The sequence below is a fragment of the Rattus norvegicus genome, chromosome X, assembly GCF_021556685.1.
Source record: "Rattus norvegicus strain SHRSP/BbbUtx chromosome X, alternate assembly SHRSP_T2T, whole genome shotgun sequence".
Taxonomy (NCBI): Eukaryota; Metazoa; Chordata; class Mammalia; order Rodentia; family Muridae; genus Rattus; species Rattus norvegicus.
Genome location: NC_141554.1, coordinates 42903269 through 42925373, shown reverse-complemented (window position 1 = coordinate 42925373; position 22105 = coordinate 42903269). Strand labels below are relative to the sequence as shown.

Genomic DNA, 22105 nt, shown 5'->3' with positions numbered 1-22105 from the left:
TCACTGGACCTGGCTGTTCAGAGTAGGCGATTAATCATGGTAAAGGTAATATTTATAGATTTGGGGAAGCTGATGAATTTGTTTAATTGGGGCTAGAATTACTTTATAATAAAAAGGAGTGCAGTGACCACACCCAGAATGAAAAATATCTTTGAGGTGCCTTATTTTAAGCTATTAAGAGGTTTGCAACTTTTTAGTGCATATCTTGTTTAATTTTTTTCAAGAAATTTAGTCGGAAAATAAAGTATTTCCTATCTTCTTGGCAAACTGGTGGTTTTGAATAGCTCAATTGTAGTTCAACTCTCATTTGTTTTTTCTGGTAGGTGGTATTAGTACTATAGTATATACAAAATCAGATTGGAATAGTTCAACCAGTTTATTGTACATTACATACAGCCCAGTTCTGCGACTACAAGGGTGCATATGCCATCTTCCATGGCCTCAGCAAGCACACAGACTGGAAGACCTACTGTGGGAGAGTAGGCAACTCTGATACAGTGGGGAAAGTACTGTGCTTCTGACAGGGGCAAAGCACTCTGTATCTCTCTAGGGAGATAATTAATTCTGCTTTACAACCAGTAAGTTTCAGACTGACATAAAAGGCCATTATTATGTACAGGAAAGATAAACCATGATTTTTATGTTAATATAGTTTGTTCCGATTATAGAGTGAATCATCAGTCAGTAATTTAGTTTTCATTTTATAAATGTCACAAAATGATGTTGAATTGGGCAGAGAAGTTTCAAAAAGAAAAGAGAATATAAAGACAGAAAGCCTATATAACAAGGAAGATAACACAGAGTGTGTTTTATTTTATTTTTCTTTTAGTATGACCATTAGAGTAATGGCCACAGGACTCTGCCAATGCTTAATGCCTGGTTTTCTAATTACTTACTTATCCAGGGTTTTTTGTTAAGAACTACAAGGAGTTTGGTATTTTGTTTCTACTTAGAAGTCAATATACTAGTTTGCCACAAGGCACTGCCATGTTAGAGACATTCTCTCTACCTTCTAAGAACCCCTGAGGGCCAATGCTCCAGAGTGGCTGTCTGTTTGGTCGGATGATGCAAATTTGTCACAGGTTCTGGGGTTATGACACAGCTGAGGAACTTGAGTCACTTAGAGTAAGCACTATCTTATTATCATGGGCAGCAAACAAATAAGCCCTCTATCCATGAGGGAGACCTGATCTCTGTTTCCAAGGCTGTTTCCTGGGGAACAAAAGTTGCCAGTGCCTCCACTCAATAAGGCATGCAAAACTCTAGAGACTAGAGAATTGTTTCCTAACCTTTAGGAGAACTGGAAATGTTAACAACCTTTATAACAACTTTTTCTAGAAGTGAGTACTATATAATAAGACATAAAACAATATTGGCAGTTTTAAATGTGAATTTAGGGCTAAAGTTAAATCTTGAATATTTCATTCTGCCTGGAAGACTTCTGCCTCTGCCTCTCACATTGTTTGTTTAGCAGTGAAAAGAGATGATATCTTCAGGAATTCCTAAGAGACTCTAGTTATTTCCTCACCTGGGATGAGGTATAGCCATCTCGATGGCAGAGTTTCTGCTTCTGATAAGTAACATTTACCAGTATGTCTAGCTTGGTGACTCTGCAGGACAATATTGTCAAATGTAATGTAAATGTCCTAATGGGTACTAGAGAAGATAGATGTGTTTCCTTTCCTGTGTGGAAGACACAGATTTGTCATTAGAAAAAAAAGATTCATTTGTGATTGTCCCAATTCTTTTGAAGCGTCTTAAAGCAGGTAAATTCTAAAATGGCCATGATGTTCCTTTCTTACTGATTTGGAGTCATTAAACCCTAAAGGAGGAGATGAAAAATTGGACAGGTCACATGGGGGTTCTTACTTGGATGCAGAAGTAAGCTTCTTTCCTGTTTTTTTTTTTTTTTTTTTTTTTTTTTTTGGCTTTGAGACAGGGTTTCACTGGCTGACCTAGTGCTTAGTATATAGACTAGGCTAGTGCCCACCTGTGCCTCACAAGTACCAGAATTAAAGGTGTAAGACACCATACCCAGTCCCTTTCTTATTTTTAAGGCTGAGTGACTTAGAGATTTTCCATGAATATGGGAGTCTTCTTAGTAGGAATACAAGTCTATATGTTTGCAATATCAAGGTAACAGAAAAGACAGATACAGAAGAGCCATAATACTATCTCCTAGAAAGCATTATAGTTACATTAAAACATATTTTGACCAGCGTTCTAAGTTATTTCAACACATATTTCTGTTGATATGTAAGGGTTGAGATTTTGGAAAGAACGACAGTTTATGTTAGAAGTATTTATGGAGGGATAGGCATAGTAGCTGCCCCCCCCCCGACCATCTCCCTCCCCTTCTGCATATTTTTTCTTCATTCATTCTTGTTTCTCAGTTAGCTGTTGAACCTGACGTAAGCTTTTCTTGATTGGCCCTTTGAAGGTACTACATCTACTTTTGCTAGAACTTGCTATCAATAGTCTCTCAAAAGAAAAGATTCTGCTTTCTATCTGATCTGGTCCTCCTCTAATATAACATGTATATTTAACCCACTTTGATGTGTTATACATCAGATAGGATGACAAGAGGATGGTTGTCAGGCAGGTCAAAAATTCATTAACCCATCTCCCTCACACCAATATACAATTCTAAGTACATATAAAACAAATTCCTAGGTTTACCTTGAGTGAGATAGTAAGTAGTAGAAATCTAGGAAAGGGCAGTATTTTAAGTAGATCACGCTAAAACAGTTAATTGTCTCAAAGTGAATTAAATTTCTTTATGCTTGTTTACATAGGTCATTATCACCACAATCTAGAAATTTTGAATACCACGAGGAAAGACATTTCCATGGGCACTATGACCCTGAATATAGAAATGATCCACAAAGACCCTTTACTTGGAGAATGGATGATGAGAAACATGGACAAAATAAACCAAGGATTCCCCCTCGTGTGAATTCCTATTATCGGTCTTATGAAAATAGATCACCTTCCCCAAATGTAAAACCTGTTGAAAAATTTGATACATATAAGCCTCACCAAGAATATTTTCCTGGAAGAGGAGATGATGACAGAAGATCTCAGTATATGCCCACATACACAGAAAATGCAGCAGCGTACATGGAGCATGAAAGGGATTGTTATATTCCTACAGTGCAAGGAAGATATACTGATGAGCACAGAGGTAGAGGAAATGGGAGAGGAGGGAAGCCACCTCAGATGTTACTGGGGATGCCACCTCAGATGTCACTGGCAGATTCCTTTAGATTTAAAGAGACATGGCATGAAGATGAATTGAGACACCAAAGGGTACCAGAAGAAAGCTTCCCTCAGTCACCCAGAAGAGGCTCAGAAGACTTTGACACAAGGAACCCTTTTCAGAAGAGGTACAGGAAATCATTAAGCTTGGGGAATTTGGCATAAAGTCTCCAGTAAAAACATCTGTTACTTTTATATTGAATATCATAATTTTTATCTCAAAAGATAAAATAATTTCTTTTTTGAGTAATTCATGTGGATAGCTAGAATGTATTTTTGTTTGTTTGTTTGTTTGTTTAGTTGGTTGGTTGTGGGTGGTTGTTTTCGAGAGAGAATTTTCCTTGGTAACCATGGGTATCTTGGAACTTACTCTGTAGATATATGTTTACCTTTGTCTCTGGAGTACTAGGGTTAAAGGTATGCTCAAGAATGTTTTTAAAGGATGTTACTTTTAAACTTTCATGCCCCTCTTATGAGTTCACATGAGGCTGCCTTGCCATTGCATGCTGTATTTTAAGGCCAGTCTGCTCAATATTCTAGACATCAAAAGTTTTACTTCTGTATATTGCAAATGTAAACTTTTTTATGTCAATACAGGTATCCAGAGGATCATGATTTCAGAAAGTATGGCTACACATCAAAAAGACCTACAGATGCAGCAAGGTATGAAAATAGAGAGCCAGCCAGAAACCCAAAGTGGAAGCCTGAGCATTCTTTTCTACCTTTCCAAGAAAAGGCAGAAGACTGGAGCTTTGGAACCCAAAGTTACAGATATACTGAGAGAGAATACCCAGAGAGAAGTGCAGCAACGAGAGTATCCTATGACTACCGTCACAAACATCATAAGCTCTCAGATGGTGAGCAGGACTTTGCTGATGGGAGATTTCAGAAGTACTTGAAGGAAGAAGACAGAAAATACAGTTCTCTAAAAATTCCTGGAAATAGAGAGTCAGATTGTTTCAGTACTATAAGAGGAAGAGAAACTGAGAATGAGCAAATCAATGGACCTTTTTATCTCTACCAGAAAGACTGTGTTTCCTATACTCATACAAATATAAAGGAGACTGATTTGGCGTCTTGCAATGACAAATGGAAGAAAAAAACAAATAAAGAAGATTGCAGAAAAGAGAATGCATCTTCTAGTAAACAACTTGATACAGGCCCAAAACCTGAAGACAAATGCTATTCGCTTACCAAGAAGAAATCACTTACCATCAAAGTAGACAGGAACAAGATGGACACATTTAGGTATTGGCTTTTTAAAGAAATGTTAATAGATTTTTGCACTTTAATCTGCAGCTTCCAAGATGAAGTTGGCTAGAGTATATTACATGTTCAAGAGATTATCAGTAATTTCCTCCAAAGTCTTGAAATGAAGATAAATTACGAAGTTAGTAATAGGTAGACTTGTGTCTTCTAGTTTCCATATCCTATTACCAGATAATTCTTGGGTATGGGCATTTCAAAGAATTGTTTCTCATTTAAGAAGTTATGTGTTTTTAAACTGCCAGGTTTTTTTGTCTTTTTAAATTTAGGGATAGACTAAGGAGAATTCAGCTTCTATTCTTTTTTGGTATTTAATTTTGTTTTTTGAGATAGGGTCTCATTATATAGCCCTGGCTGTCTCCTAATTCACTGTGTAGACCAGGCTGACCTCAAGCTCACAAAGATCCATCTGCTGCTGCTTCCTGAGTGCTGGGATTAAAGGCATGAGACACTCACTCCACCAGGCAGGCATCTGCTCTTTATGCAGCTTTTCAGGCTGTCCCTTGCTGCTTTTGACATTCATAGAGCAGGAAGGGATCGTACAGGTTCTTATTCTACAGAGAAAAGTTAGGTTTGAGAGATCAGTAGAGCTAAAATCCTCCTGCCCTCTTGGGATCCCAGGAGACAGATAACTTGATGTAATTTCTCCTGTGATTTTAGCATGACTTCAGTTTAACTAGATTATTCTTCATGATAGAGGGAATGAGAATGTAGTTGTGTTTCTGATATGTGTGGCTGATATGAGAATGCTAGTGCACATGTGCTATGGCAGGTACGTAGAGGTCAGAAAACCTCTTTTGGGGGACAATTTTAGGGAGTTGTTTTCTCTTCTACCACCATGGGTTCTAGGGACCAGGCTTCCATGGCAGGTTTTTGTACCTGCTAAACCATCTTGCTGTTCCACAGTTTTAATTTCTTAATAGATTTAGTTTCAAAACATTATTTTAAGCTTCTCATTGCTTATAGTGAGGATTTTAATAGTTAAGTTTTTTAGGTTTGATAACAGCTTTTAAAGTATGGTGTTATTTCAGAGTGGCTGATTACTTTTTGACAATATTAAAATAGAAAATAGTTTGATTTTTTTTATATTAGGCGACTTTAATGCCTTGTGTGTTTCAAGGAAAAAATCACTTAGAATTGTGATTTTTGTGATTTGAAAATGAGCTCAGAACTATTTATCTATACTTATTTTCCACTCGTTTATTAGATTTATAACATAATTTTGGTGCCTAAATTATGGCAGAATAATTAAATCTTTTTAATATTTAGCTATCTTAATATTAACAAATCCCATCCTTAGCTAAATTGCAAATTTAATTAAATATTTCAAATTATTTTAGGTCTACTAGATATTCTGCAGAGAGACAGACATCACACGACTTGGTTGCCATTGGCAGCAGAAATGATAATTTTCATCCAGTATTTCAACATCTTGACTCAACTCAGAATCCTGAAGACAAACCTACAGAAGAATTTGCTCAGGAAATCATAACAATAATTCACAAAGTTAAAGGTTTGTATGTTTTACACAAATATTAAGGATAGCACAAAAATAATGTACCACCTTTTCCCATGATACAAATGCCTTTGATGTAGCTTAATTGTAATTAGTATTCTGATGGAGAGAGTACCAGACATTCACTCAAGACTAGTTGTACTTTTTATGTATTTTCAATAACTTTCTACTTCAAATGCTAGTGGGTTACAAATCATTAGTCAGAAAAAGATCAGACCACTCCAAATGACAGATATATTAAAAGCCTAACAAAGGAGGAAGAAGCAACAAAAACAGGTATATATCCCAGACAATGCAGGAGTTTAGGTTATTTTGTGATATTAACAACCTTTCCCCAAGACCTTTCTAGGATTTTATGCTATAAGCTTGTTCATGTAGAATCAGTGGATGATTCTGTTCTTTATGACATCAGAGTTAAAGGAAGGCTTTAAAGATTTGCATTAAATTTTTGCTTTTCATAAGTGTCCATTGGAAATTCAGTGATGTAAAGCAACTTTCCCTAGTAGTACTGCATAAATTATAGATATCATAAGCAATAAGCAAGAGATTCTGAAGAATGTCAAATTTTTATTTGCTTTAATCTTTACCTAAATAAAACCTTTTTTTAAAATTTTTGAGACAGGGTTTCCCTGTGTAGCCTTAGCCGTTGTGTAAGTTGCTCTGCAGACCAGGCTGGCCTGGAACTCAGAGGTCTACCTACCTCTGCCTCCTAAGTGGTGGGATTAAAGGTGTGCGTCACCACCCCCTGACTATGAAACATATTTTTAAAATAATATTTTGGACTAAAAAGATGGCTCAGCAGTTAAGAGTACTGACCCTAAATTCAGTTCCCAGTACCTCCATGGCTGCTTACAGACTTGTAGCTCCAGTTCTAGACCTCTTTTGGACTCTTGGGCACAAGTCACACACTTAGTGCACATACAGAAACACTTATGCACATAAGTAAAATACATTTAAAAAATAATTATTTTGCTCTCCTATTCCTTAAGTGAAAATATGTATATTTTTTGAACCAGGTAGATTGGAGCTGAGGGTTTAGGTCACTATTAAAGCTCTTTTCTGAGAATGGGTAAGGCCCTGATTTTGATCCCCTAAAACTTAATTTTGAATATGAAAAAATAAAGTATACAGTTTGTCAGCAATAGTTTACCCTCTCTCCAACTCTTTTTACCCAGAGTATAGTTTTCAGAAAGTATGGTAGTATTACAGAAAAACAGGAGAGTGTTCTAGAACGAGGCTAGTGAATTAAGAGAGAAGATTGCTTATATAACATTTTGATGGATTATGTGTATTCTTTCTGTACTATTAAGAGCTTGTAGCATAGCTGATTTTAGAATGTCTTTATGAACTAAAGTTAATGCAAAAGTAAAGTGGTGTTGGCACTCTGTGGTATTTAAACATGACATAATTTAGCACTTGTTCAGAGATTATTTTGATTAAATTATTATTTAATTTTCACCGTTGAACTGTAGAGTGTCTTCCTAACTTTCTAGAGTGTGGTCTAGAGGAATGATTCTTACTTGCAGAATGTCCCTCTTCTAGACAAGAAAGCAAATGTGGCAGATAGGAAGAAAGTCCTTGAATTCATAAGTTAACTCATTTGGGTTTGGAAAAGCATGTGAGCATTATAAGTTAATATGTAAATAGTTTGGGTCATATTTCTTTTCGAAGGAGAACAGTTTGGATTATTTTAATGGTCCCTTCTTTGAAGGGCATTCAGTTTGACATTGACGTGGGACTATTTGTTTCCTTTTACAGCAGATAGTTTTGTAACACCTGAGATTACTCTACACGAGCGTTTCTCAAGAATAAAAAACAAAATGTATGCAGATTTCAATCAAATGCAATCAAATTCAGATCCAGAATTTCACAGGTAATGATTAATTACTGCCTTTTCACTTACCTCATGAGAATAGTCCTCAGAAGAGATCGGGAAAGGTCTAGCTTTCTGAGCTTTCTTTTCCTAAGCTTGGTACAGATTCTAGGAGTGCACTTTGTACATAAAAGCAAGAACAATCTAAGCAGCTGCTGGACCAGAATACATCGATGAAATAGGTTGCATTAAAGTCATTGAGTTAACACTGTTTGAATGTGTGGACCTTTGAAAAGATTTACCAATACTTTGATTCTGCTATGTCTATAGTAGTTGTGTACTGAAGGGAATGCTGGAAAATGTCAAGCCATTGAAATCAGGGGTTCCTTTAAGTGGTCACAATGATTTCTCTGAGGTCTGATGATGAGAGCACGCATACCTTTTGTTGGCACTTGTCTGAGCAGGTGGTACACCCTGTATGGAGTACTGAGTTGAATCAATGTTATAATGTTATGTATCACCAAAATTGAGTTTGAGGTTGCAATTACTAGTGATTGGAGAACCACCAAGACTTCCCTACAATGTGCCTGTAGGATATGTATGGCTTAGTAGACTGCCATATAGGTGAAAGCCTAGCAGAACATGGTGGCACATGACGTTAGTCCCAAAACTTGGAAGACAGAGGCAGGTAGATACCTGAATTTAAGGGAGTGAGTTTCAAAATAGCCAGGGCTACATTAGAAAGACCCTACCTTAAGAAACAAAAGAAATGAAAAGCTACCTGACAGCAGGTTGCTTTGGCTTTTTCTAAAACCTACTGGTTTATTTCTAATTCTATTCTGTAGTAAAAGAATCAGTGTATAACATAATTAGCATAATTATTTAGTTATGTACCTTTATTATTTTAGGCGAATAGATATGTCTTTGGCTGATCTTCAAAATAAATATACTATGGTGTATGAACCAGATAAGGTAAGTGAGTATAATTATTTTTTTTCTTTTTTCTTTTTTTCAGAGCTGGGGACCGAACCCAGGGCCTTGCGCTTGCTAGGCAAGTGCTCTACCACTGAGCTAAATCCCCAACCCCATAATTATTATTGGTATAGTAGTGGGAAAAGGAGTTAAAGGTCTATAAAGAGAGGATGGCATCCAGGAATCTAAAATTGAAAAAGTTCTCCAAGTGACTGATGGCAGTCCAGGATGGAGTGAGATGCTGAAAAGGACAAAAAAAATTTTTTTGAGAGGCATGGTTATTAAGCGTAACAACTTTAAGAAGTTGATATAAAATTACATTTAATACTCATCCCCAGACCTCTTAGTGTGAAGCTTATAGAAAATATGTTTGATAGCCATTTCGCAAATCTGGTATGTGGGATATACTTTTAATTTTATGTGGAAGAAATGCAAAGGAACTATGACATTTGATGCTGCCTATTTGTTTGCTGTAGAATTCAGGAAAGATTCTGTGGAATAAAAACTACCAAAATAATGGAACTAATACCAAATCTTTTCATTGTCATCATATATGCTTCCTACCCAATACCTACCCTGCCACTTTCTATTTCTTTCCTGGCTAGAAAGACTGCCATGACTGATCAGGTTGGAATCAAGTCTTTAAAAGCATTTCAAATTTTAAATGAATCATTAATTTTCCTTTGAGTATGTTTCTGTAGTGAAGAGATTTTAATTTGATAATCTGATAGACTATATAAATAATTATATATATATATATATATATATAGCTTCATTTATTGAATAATGCTTTTGTAAAATTTCTAACTATAGTTGATCTCCAGGAAATTTGAAGACTTAAAAAATTCATATTTCCAGTATGGCATAGTACATTTTAACAGTCTTTCAGATGCAGTTCAGTATGGTAATCATGGCATCTTTTATATAAAAATTCTAAATTTTCTCCATGGCCCTTTTATAATTGAGGTTTTTAAGTTTTAAAACTTCTCAGTAAATGTTTCTCCATATTGACTTCCATGATTTATTAATTTTTATGGCTGTATAGTTTTGTTTGATTTATTTGCCATAATATCCTACAACATTATTTTTCCCCTTAAAATATTTTGATATTTAAGTGTTTCATTTTTGTTATTTTCAATATTTTTAAAGAGGCAACCTTTTCTCTGGGATAAAATCTTAAAAGTAGAGCTTTTCTGATGCTGGACCATGGTGGCTCACACCATTAATCCCTGTAGTTGGGAGGCAGAAGGCAGATCTCTGAGTTCAAGTCCAGCCTGGTCTACATAATGATGCCCAGGGTAGCCAAAGCTACATATAGAAAACCCTGTCTCCAAAAACAAACAAAATAGAACTCTTCTAATGTCAATTGTCTAAAAGTACTTTTATCAGTATATACTACCATTAGCTGGATGGGTATAAAATAATTAAGGACTTTTATTTAAGTTTCTTGTTAGAAATTGTCTTTGTGCTAACAGTAATGTGAATAATTTGTCTTCTGTCAAAATTCCTCAGACTGTGGTCAAAGTAATAGAACCAAATGATCTACGACATGACATTGAGAGGAGGAGAAAAGAGCGATTACAGAATGAAGATGAGAATATTTTTCACATGGCTAGTTCTACAGAGAGGTAATCAGTAAATGAAAAACATCCTGCTATCAGGAAGTTTTTGGTTTTAGCAGTTTTTACATTTTTTTGTGCTTAATTTTTGTCTAGAATTTTGAGTGTTCAGATCCATTTTTATGTGTTTTTAAAATGTTTCATTTATTCAGTGGTCATCACAAGAAGCTTGATCTAAACATCAAAAGCAATGGTGTGGGTAAATATTTGAGGTCTTCTAATTCTAGATAAGAGGAATATAGCAACTGTTTGAGTATTAGCAGGAGCCATGACCAGCAACCTTTATGGGCTATTTGGATCAAGTAGTTTGAAAATAATAGGTTTAGACCCTTAGATTCTGACTTATGAGAAGAAAAGTTTTTTATGTCAGTACAGTTCTCTTTGGGACTTCTCGAGTCTATGAAGTAGACAGTTGCAGTAGAACAGGTGGAAGAAGCCAGGTGTGGTGGCACGTGCCTTCAGTCTTAGCACCCTAGAGGCAAAGGCAGGTAAATCTGTATAGTGAGATCCTGTCTCAAAAACAAGACAAGACAAAAGCAGAAAAGAAAAGAAACAGCCGAGGGAGACCTCAATTTGAATCTCCCTGACTCTGCCCATTTACAAATTGTCAATAAATTTAATGAATCTTTAGAAATTTCTCCATGCTATACTTATTATACAGGGGCAGCTATACTAGCAAGTCACTGGCATCTTAGCAGAAGTTACAAAGAGATCATTATCATATCATTTTTTTATATTCAACGTCATAACTCTTTTCAGGAGTCTTTCTTTAGTCATCTAGATTGACCCTAGTCTACCTCTACTTCTGAGAACTAATGAAACCTATGACAACTATGTGAACCCAAAGGATTTTGAGGAATAATTGAATAAGACAGACTTTCTAGTTTGGGTAAGGGTCCTTTTGAGTCCTGGAGAAGCAGGACTATGAATAGAAAGTGATAGTGCTAATTGTTTTACCATAACCTTTAATATCAACTTTTAAAAACATTTTAAGTATTTGACTAGATTTTAAAATCAGCTCCAAATTTGACTAGTCTTAACCAAAATACATGGAGCTTGTTTTAACTGGAATTTATTTTCACAATAAGTTTGGAATTGATTAAAAGATAGTGAAATTGTGTTTTGCATGGAAAACAATTGGAAAATGTAAAACTTTTGTCCTTTGCTGGGTGGAAGTCACCAATTTTTTATATGCTTAACACATGGTGTTCAGTGACAAGATATCTACTGTATTTTTCTTAGCCGAGAAACCTTTAGAAATACATTGTACCAAGAAACAGGATTTTTTTCAACATTTATAATGATAACTATCTCATAAATGTCCCAGGGCAGATCCTTACCCTCTGAGGAGATGATTAGAACGTGAGTGTGGCATACTACTTGGGTTTGATGCCCAGCTCTAAGAATCCTAGCTATGTGGATGACTTGGGGTAGGCTACCTAGCCTCTGTTTCCTCATCTGAGAAATAGGAATGAGAACTATGCTTACATCTTACTGCTGATCAGGATTAAGTTAAATATAGCTGATTAGCGTAAAGTTTGTTACTTAGCTCTGAGGACAGTGTTAGAGCATGAGACATGAGAATTTTAAAAATTTTTCAGTATTCTTTGGCATAAAATTCACCCTTTGTAAGTAAGCAATTGAGTTGTTCACAGTTGTATAAGAACCACTTATCCCAAAAATATTTTGTCACTCCAGAAGAAAACAGTGTACCCATCTGTGACCCCCCCCTCTCCCCCATATTTTTCTTTTTCCCTTCCCTGGCAACCACTGTTACACATTTTGTTTCTATGGATTGCCTGTTCTCTACATTTTATAAAAATGCAATAATACGATGTTTGGCTTTTTGTGACGTGACTTATTTTATGTAGCATGTATTAAAATTTTATCCATGCTATAATGTGAGGATTTCTTTTATGGCTAAATAATGCTCCATTGTATGGATGTCTCATGTTGTTTATCCATTTATCAGTTGATGGACTTTTGGTTTGTTTCCATTTTTTGGTTATTGTGAATAAATAGTGCTGTGAACATTTGTGTGCAAGTTTTTGTGTGGTCATGTCTTCATTTTTATTAAGTATATACCTATATGTAGAAGTGATGATAGGTGGTTATTGCCAAACTGTTTTCCAACATGACTACATCATTTTACACTCTATGAGCAGTGTGTGAGAGGTTCAAGTCTGTGTCTTTACCAACACCTGTGGGGTTCTTTCTGGTTTTTGTTTTTGCTTCTTGTTTTCTTAAATGATACCAGGGCTGGGGAGATGGCTCAGTGGGTAAAGGTGCCTGCTGCTGTCAAGCCTGACAACTGGAACTTGAGTTCATTTTCTGGAACCCATATGGAAGAAGAGAGCTGAATTCCACATGCAGTTCTCTGACTTTCACCTGTGCATCATGACAGGGACATCCACACACTTACACACCTATACAAACACCTTTAAATAAAAATGAAATTTAAAAATTTTAAATGATGTAGAACTGTTTTTCTTTGCATTTACTTTCCTTATTAAAGTTTACCCTTTCATCTTAGAAATGAAATTTGCCAAATTGGTCTCATTTTTATATAAGTAAATTTCAGCATGTAGTTTCTAGAGAGATTCAGATAAAGCATAATGCTATAAATCATAGGATTTAGTGATTTCCTCCTGTGGGTTTCCATTCAATTGTAAGTTATTTGAAGGCTGACTGTTTACTCATCGCTCTATTCCAGTCCGTTGAGCTCAGTCCATATTTGTTAAATGTATGATGACTTTACAGAGCAGCAGATGTGGCAGATGATACTTTACCATAGTTCATTTCTGTTTGGATTACTATTCCTTACTGTTTTGGGATCTTTTGCCAACAAGCTTAATTCTTGGGCATTCCATCATCCAATGTCTAAGACCTTGCTGTTCTCTATTAGCTCCTCATTGTGATCAGTATCTTTCCTTGATTTCTCCCAAGTCTTAATGCTGTTTGCAAATCTTCTGACACACTATTTCTTCTAACTAGTGTTACTAAGTCCCCTGCAATGTAATTGAGATGTGTTATATAGATGTGGGCTGTGTGTAATTTAAAAGCTTTAAATTTTATCACTGAACTTAAAAAGGACATGAAACTACCAAAATTTTATTTATCAGTAGGGACCTTAGGGAAAAGAAAGTTTATACAAAACATAGGACTTTATAGAGGTCTTTTTATGTACAAGAGATATGTGTTTATTTCCTTCTTATAAAGTTGCAGTTCTATGCATTGGGGATACAATGAAAATCCACGCTCTTGACTTCTGGTAATTGGAATTTAATGGTCGGAGAAAGAAAATGTCAGTGGAGTAATGGTTAAAAACTAAGGTAGACGTGGAAATTCAGCAGGAAGAATGACTTGTGTAATAGGGTTTTACGGTTTTAGCAGGCATGTGAATTGATTCAGCCAACTACATTACCTGAGATTATACACATTACAGGGAACCAAATGCAGAGATCTTAACCAGAAACATGTTTTCTTTCTGAACTTCTAAGGACTAGAATGAGGCTAGTGGGTTTGCAGTATGGTATAAAGGGGAGATGGCTCAGTGGGCAAAGCACTTGCCTAACAAGCCTGTACTAGATTTAGGTCCCCAGAATAATCCTGTTGTCCTATTGGGAGATTGGAAGGCAGAGACAATATAACAACTGGAGACTTGTGGACTAGCCTGGCAGACACAACAGTGAACAAACAAGAGACCTGGTTTCTAACAAGGTAGAAGGTGAAGAGTGACATCCTCGGTTATCATCTGATTTTCATATGTGCTCAGTGGCCCATGTGTACCTACACCTACACATAGATGTGCAAGAGTGCACAACACATACAAAAAAATTTGTAGATGAGGCCAAATCATGAAGGATATGAAAACAATTTTATAGTGAGTGGAATTAGGAACATTTGAGATTCTAACTAAAGAAAAGTCAGACTCTGAATTTTAAAAGGATTACCATGGCTACAGGGTAGAAGATGGACTGTAAGAATTACAGAAAAAAATTACTCTGTTTTCATTTTATGGCTTATTTCAGTTTAATAATGGTTTTAATTTCATCCATGTTGTGTCATGTGTCAGTGTTTCTTTCCTTAAAGATCTTTAAGGCTGGAGTAGTCTTTGGATATACTGCATTGTATTTACCTGGTTTTATGTGGATATTTTTTTTCTTTTCTTTTCTTCAGAGCTGGGGACTGAACCCAGGGCCTTGCGCTTGCTAGGCAAGCGCTCTACCACTGAGCCAAATCCCCAACCCTTATGTGGATATTTGTAGGCTTTCCACCTTTTGCATTTTATAAGTGGTGCTTTTAGGAACACGAGTGAGACATCTTTTTTATTGTAGCTTTTTTATTCTAGTGAATGTAAGATAACATTTCATTGTGGTTTTGACTTGTATTTCCCTAATGACTAGTGAACATTTTTTTCATATGCTTGTTGACATAATGTGTGTGTGTGTGTGTGTGTGTGTGTGTGTGTGTGTGTGTGTCTGTGTCTTATGTAAAGAAATTTTTGTTCAAATCCTTTGCCCATTTTATAATCAAGTTAATGTTTTTACTGCTAAGGTATAAAAATTTGGGGGTCTCATTTTTATTTTGAGACAAGGTCTCACTACATAGCCTTGGCTGGCCTAGAACTCACTGTGACCCCAAACAAAAGAAATCTCTTTACCTTTGGCTCCTAAGTGCTTGGCATGAGGTCTGAGGCACCGCACCTAGATAAAAGTTCTTTACTGTTCTTCAGGCCAGTGAGATGGTTCAGTGGGGAAAGACACTTGCACCAAACCGGACAGCCTGAGTTCAATTCCTGGGACCCACATGGTAGAAGGAAACTCCTGACTCCAGCATATTTTCCCCTGAATTCCATATGTATGCTTTGACTCACATATAATAAGTAAAACATGTTCTTTATATTAAGGGTTATTTATATATTCTAGATACTACAGGCTGAGTGTTACTCATCGGAAACGTTTGTGATCAGAACTGATTCAGATTTTGGATTACTTGGAATACTTGCATATATATAGAGAGAGAGCTATTAGGAGGATGGGTGCTGTAAATAAATAAGAAATTCATTTATATTATTTCATTTATACACAGAAGGAAATGTTATACAATATTTTAATGTGTCTCTGTTTTGACTGACTTATATTATCAGGTATAGAGTTTTTCTTTATATTTGTGCTTAGAAGGCTTTAGATTTTGGAATATTTCATATTTCAGATTTTCATATTAGAGATGTTTAACCTGTATTCCTTTATTAGATAAGATTTGCAAAGAGGATTTTTAAAATATAAGGCATTTGTAATTTGCTAGATAGAAATGATCACTTTTAATATTTAATCTATTTTTTGACATTTACCCTTTTTATAGGCATCTATATGTACTTTTTAAGTACTGAAATTATCTTCAATACACAGTGTTACAATTGTACCCTGCTGTTTTGCCTTATAATATCACATCACAAACATTTTGATAGGGCAGTAGGTTTTTGAACATTTCAGAAACCCTGAAATCTTAGTTTGTATCAGGTTCTGGGGCCACAAATAAAGCAACTACAGTGGTATTCAAAGCATATTCCATTAAGCCCACAGGTATAAGTAATATCTACAAATAGGAGACATAGGGGTTAGAACCTGTAAATGCTGTATGTGTCACAGTAGGGTTATCTATTCTACCTCAGAGGAGTTTAGGAAAGTTTTTGGACAAGGTACAAATGGAGCCGAACTTTGAAGTTAATCTGAATGGAAGGAAATGACCACAGGAGGAATTGCAGGTACAAAGTTGTAGAAGAGGAAAGATCATGGTATGTGCTGGGAACCATGTATGCACAGTTAACTACTTAAAGTTCAGTATATGTGTTGGGGAGATTGGAGGAAAGCACGTAGTAAAGCCATAAAAGAGATAAGGCAAGAAGGACATGGGAAACCATCAGGAATATGAATTTTATCCCATACAAAATGCATGGTGGGGGTGGGGTAGGGCTGAAGCACGGTAGTTGGTTCACTATAACAGGGCCTGCAAAAGACTAGAAAAGGTCTTAAGAGTATTATGGGGAAATATGGGTATGGCAAGGAAAGAATTGGCCAAGGGCTATAGAAATGAGACTTCCAGGATCTTCCTCCCAAGCAGAACTTCATTGTCAGAGTCTCTTAATCTCATTGTCAGGAGCTGGAAGCCTGTCCTTTGCAGTGTCAGAGCTCACAGTTTTGCCAGTGAGATGACCGTGTTCTACCTTTCCCCTTATAAATGGGATGGGTCAGGAGCCACCAGTGTGTCTGCCAAGCAGAGTCTCAGGAATTGGACAGGAGAGGCAGTGATGCTTTTACTTGAGGGGAAAAACTTGCATGTTATCAACTATAGGCTCCAGGAATCCTGTCCTTGGACCTCAGATTGAGACCCCTAGTACAAGGAATACTGTTTTCTCTACTGGTAATTTTCAGCTTAGTTAAATAATATTTGTTGAAAATGTCAGTCTTAATGACTATCCTTTATAATTTTAGTAGTGACAGAGCATTGAGGTTTTACTGTTGTACTATATGTCTTAAGGTTTCTTTCCTCTTGAGTGATTAAAGTAACAAGATTCTTTTTTTCCTTTATTAGGATTCATCAGTCTTCCAGTTTTCCAAAGGTGAAGACTATTCGTGCTGATGGATTTCAAAAGCCTCCACATTTTATAAAATCAAATTTTAGAAAATTTATTCAGAAACCTTACATAGTAAGATTGGAGTTTCAAGTTTTTCATTTTTGTATATTCTTTATAAATATATCTATACTTTTCAAAGTGCTTGTAACTTCATTATGTGTTATAAGAGCGTTGAGGCTTGAAGATTTTATGATAGAAGATAGCTCATCTCTTGATTTAGTTGAAGTTCAATTTATTAAAGTACTAATTTTCTTAAGATGTTTTGGTAACAACTTAATTAAAATATAATTTATATAATCTAAAGTTCATTCATTTCAGGCGTATAATTTGGTGAGTTTTAGTAATTCTCCAAGATATGTTGCCATCACCATAGTCTAGTTGTTGGACTTGAGACAGGATTTCACTTTGTTGCTCAGGCTAAGCAGGGGAACTCACCGTATATCCCAGGCTAATCTCAAATTTGCAGCCCTCCTGCCTTTACCTTCTATGTGCTGAGATTACAGGCATGTGGCACCATGCCTGAATAGGATATTGTCATTACCAAGTAAAGGTTCTCATGCCTGTTTAATTATTCCATGTCCCCACTACCCACCAAACCACTAATCACTCTATTTTAAAGATTTGATTATAGAATGCATCATGATATAATAGCCAGCCAACAGCTCTTCTGTAAGTGATGACTAAGTGATGGAAGCCTAAGTTAGTTTGTTGCCTAACAAACTAACTATTCTAGAAGTAATAGCCCATTACTTTACCATATGGTTATTACTAGAAGCAAACTACTGGGTCATACCCACAGTCAAAGAGAAGGATCATTGATGGAGATAATTAGGAGCCATGTCAGCAGCTGCGTAGTACAATCCTCCCTCTGGCCAGACTCTACAGAAATGGATTAAGTAGAAGGTAATAAGATTGTTGGTTTTAGAAATAGGAAACTGGAGAATGGGTACCATCTTAATTGTTCCTGCTAGAGGATTTGGGTTCTCTGTAGTTAGAGTGCTCATGTAGCTCTTTTTTCTTTTTGGGCCTTCCCAAGCTACTGTAAGAATATTACCTTCGATCAATTAAAGTTGATGTGTTGGGCTAATTTGCCTACTGGCAATGTGGAAAGTTGGTGTATTTCTTGGGCAGTAGAAAACCTTTTACCAAGTCCTTTCTTTTCAAGATGCATACATGAGTAAATGCTAGATTTATAGTCCACTTTCTAAAAGTCAACCATGGTGTTATACAGAGTGTTTTTTTTTTTTTACACTTCTCACAGGCATGAATGAAACGGGCCCCTCACAAACTAGCATGGGTCATATGAGAGAAGAAGTATGTAAGCTCCATGCTCCCTGGTTTGGGGTCTTAATCTTCAAAATTATGTCTTGAATGGTGAGACTAGTTTTTAAAGGAACCCTTAAGATATATTAACTCATATTAATACTTTTTGTTCAGAACTATACTATGCAGAGAAAAGATGCCATTACTCAGAAGATATTTAGAATTGAGGAAAATCATCAAAACAGAAGAGGCTCTAAAGGACCTTTTAAGGTATTGAGTGTTGTTTTTCATTTATATCCAACTGTGGGGCTTATATATTGGAAGTAATGTTGTGTCAGTACATTAAAGTTATTTTTGTAGTCTTTTAAATAATTATTAACTAGTGTTTCTAGTTTCTGTAAATACTTCTGGAATTTATATTCAAATAGTTACCAGTTTAATACTGACCTGTTTCATCAGGATTTGACTTTGAATTTCATTTTTACTAGTGGAATCCTGTTTTCAAATAGTAATGCAGTTGCTTCTGGAAATTACAAAGGATTTAATACTTAGTAGAGCAGAGGTAGATTCTATATGGAAACAAACATGTGGGCTGGGTCACTTCTCAAACCATTCTAGGAGGTTGCTTGAAAATGCAACTAGCCACAAGAAGTATATGGGAGGAGCGAATGAGGAAGGTTTATAAAATTATTTGGAAAGGTTTACATATGATTGCTTATCTCTGACAAAACTGAAGATTCCTCCTTCCTCCCACCTCCAGCACAAAATGACAAGATCAAAACCATAAATATGTATAGCCCTTTTATGCCTCCTATAGGACAGAATCTAGTTTTCATCATTCATACAATTACTATGTATTATCTTATGGTAAGAAAAGAAGAAGGAACTGGCAGGAATAAATTTTATTTAAGCATCTGTGAATGTATGTACATATATATAGTTTGTTGTAAATATTTAATCTCATATCTGTTTTTTCTGTCCTGATTTTGATCATTCAGTTCCCTGATAAAAGACACATAACCTTTATATTTGAAATAAGCTTTAATCAGCACTAGACTGGGCAGATAATCTACCCTCTATGTTATTGGAATCTACTTTCCCATCAATGATCTTGAGTTAGAATTTGCCATGTTCATCTGGGCTGCTCTTAACTCCAGTTCCCTAGCCCTTGTGTAGGCCTGTGTTCCAGCACTCCTGTAGATCTATTTTCTTTCAACTGGCTCTGAGTGCATAGAGCCACTTCTGGGTATGTGTGACCAGAAGCCTCCAGGCAGGTTGCCTGGTGTAGAAGAGTTGCTCTTACCTCTGCTCTCAGGGGTGTAGGGACTCCTGGCGACTGGCTTTTAGCTCTCAATGTAGGCACAAACGTGAAGGGTCCTGTCCCTGACTGCCCCTAGGTCCCTGTCCTAGGTCCAGAGGGCATAGATGGCACTAGGTGATTTCATCTTCGGTCAGGAATATGGGCAGAAAGTAGTTGTCTCCTCTGAGTTCTCAGGACTGTCCACACTTCTGGGAGTTCAGCTCTCTCCCACTCTCTCTCTAATACTCCTTAAAGTCTAAACATTTCAACACTTCAAAAAGTCCAAGTTCTCTTTGAAAATCTAGTGTCTTAACTATGGGTCTCGGTGAAGTCAAAAGTTAGTTAATGCTTCTTATTTTTTAAGTACTTCGTATTTCAAAAGGGATTTAAAAGTATAAAAAGCTCACTGGTCGGCATCTGGACCTCATGGCTGCCAACACAACTTATTATTTCTAGGACTGGCAGTGTCTAGCCTTTCAAAGTATCTGTCTTCAAACTTTTTTACTTGGGTTACCACATAGCAGGTGTTCAGGTGACGTTTTTATACTCTCATTTCCATGACATCCCCATCACCTCAACTTTCCATACTCTCGCCCCTGTTTGAAGTTTCTTCCTAGTATTTCCCGCTCCACTTTCATTTTGCCTATGTTCTGCTGTTTCCCTTCCCTTAAGGCACCATTGCCCACTGTCTACTTCCTGCTTTCCTAGATTTTATAGGTATTCCTAGTTAAACACCTAAAAGTGAATGTAATAGAGATTGTGTGCTGTTTGTCTTTCTGGGCCTGGTTTACCTCGAATATACTTTGCTAGTTTTATTTATTTTTCTGCATATTCTGTAGTTTCACTTTTTTCATAGCTAAATAAAGTGTCCCCATGCGTGCATACCATACTTTTATTATATATTCACCAGGTAATGGATATCTAGGCTGATTCTGTTTTCTGGTTATTGTGAATAGAGCTATCATTTGGGTGTGCAGATGTCTCTGTAGTGAGATATCAATTTTTTAGAGCGGTATGACTAGGTCATATAGTAGTCTATTTCTAATATTTTTTTAGAAGTGTCGAGACTGATTTCTAAGGTGGATATACCAGTTTACATGTCCACTAGTGGTACTCTTTACCTACAACAAGACTGGTGTTTGTTATTCTTGTATCCTTGATGATGGCCCATCTCAGTGGAGTGAGGTGAAGTCTTAAAAATAGCACTTTTTAAATTTTATGTGTATGGACACTTTTTCTGCATGTATGCTAATACACCAGGGACGTACATTGTTTGTGGAAGCCAGAAGGTGGTGTCAAATTCCTCAAAACTAGAGTTATATACTATTGTGAGCAGTTGTATGGATGCTGGGAATCAAGTTTTTGTCTTCTGGGAGAACAGCCAGTGCTCTTAACTCTAATCCATCTTTCTAGTCCTTAAAATAGTTTTGAACCTACAATTCACTGATGACTAAGTATGTTGACCAGTTTTTAAAGTGTTTTCTAGACATTCCTGTTTCTTTTGAGATTGCTCTATTTAGTCCCTTAGCACATTTGGGATGTTTGTTTGCATGGAGTTTAGATTTTTGAGTCCCTTATATATCTAGTTAATAATTCTCTCAGATATGTAGCTGACAGATATTTTTGCTCATTCTGTGTGCAGCCTCTTCGTTTAGTTAATGGTTTCTCAAGCTATGCAGACGCTCTTTTAGTTCCGTGAGATTCTATTTATCAGTTGTTATTCTTATTTCCTATGCTACTAGAGTCCTATTTAGAAAACCTGTACACCTCTATGTTGAAAATCCTTATGGTTATATGTTAAAGTGTAATCTTTACTTTTTTACTGAGAAGATTCAGAGTTTCAAGTCTAATATTAAGGTTTATAATCCATTGGAGTTGACTTTTGTGCAGGTGATATATAATATAGGGATAAGTACCTGCATCAAAAAAATTTAGAGATCTCAATGCATCTTAAGGCCTCGGGGGGAAAAACAGAACAAACTGAACAAAGTAGTAGAAGAAATAACTAAGATTAGGGTGGAAATAATGAAACAAAAACAAAAATGTAAACAATCAACGAAACAAAGAATTTGGTTTTTTGAAAAAAATAAAATTGATAAACCTTTAACCAGATTAACTCAAAGGAAGAGAACACCCGGATTAATAAAACTAGTTATGAAAAGTATGATATGAAAATAGTTATTAATGAAATGAAAATTACAAGGACATACCTTCAAAACCTATATTCTATTAAAAGGAATGGATGAATTTTTAGGTACATATAACCTACCAAAATTAGACCAAGATAAAATAAGTTAAAAAGCCAACCCCAGTTAGAGAGATGGCTCAGTGGTTAAAAGCACTGAGTGCACTTCCAGAGGTCCTGAGTTCAATTCCCAGCACCCACATGGTTTTTCACAACCATCTGTAATGAGATCTGATGCTCTGTTCTGGTGTGTGTGAAGACAGCTACAGTGTACTT

At 36.1% G+C, this 22105-nt stretch overlaps 1 protein-coding gene across 2 annotated transcripts in view; it reads left to right on the top strand.

The window, feature by feature from the left end:
* Nucleotides 1-22105, top strand: part of Bclaf3 (BCLAF1 and THRAP3 family member 3) — a 57162-nt gene that overhangs the window by 17672 nt on the left and 17385 nt on the right. For both annotated transcript variants that reach the window (NM_001127568.2, NM_001446946.1), the window contains 8 exon segments: nt 2796-3386; nt 3856-4506; nt 5865-6037; nt 7799-7913; nt 8762-8825; nt 10338-10453; nt 17039-17153; nt 18519-18614. In NM_001127568.2, coding sequence (NP_001121040.1) covers nt 2796-3386; nt 3856-4506; nt 5865-6037; nt 7799-7913; nt 8762-8825; nt 10338-10453; nt 17039-17153; nt 18519-18614 — 1921 coding nt within the window.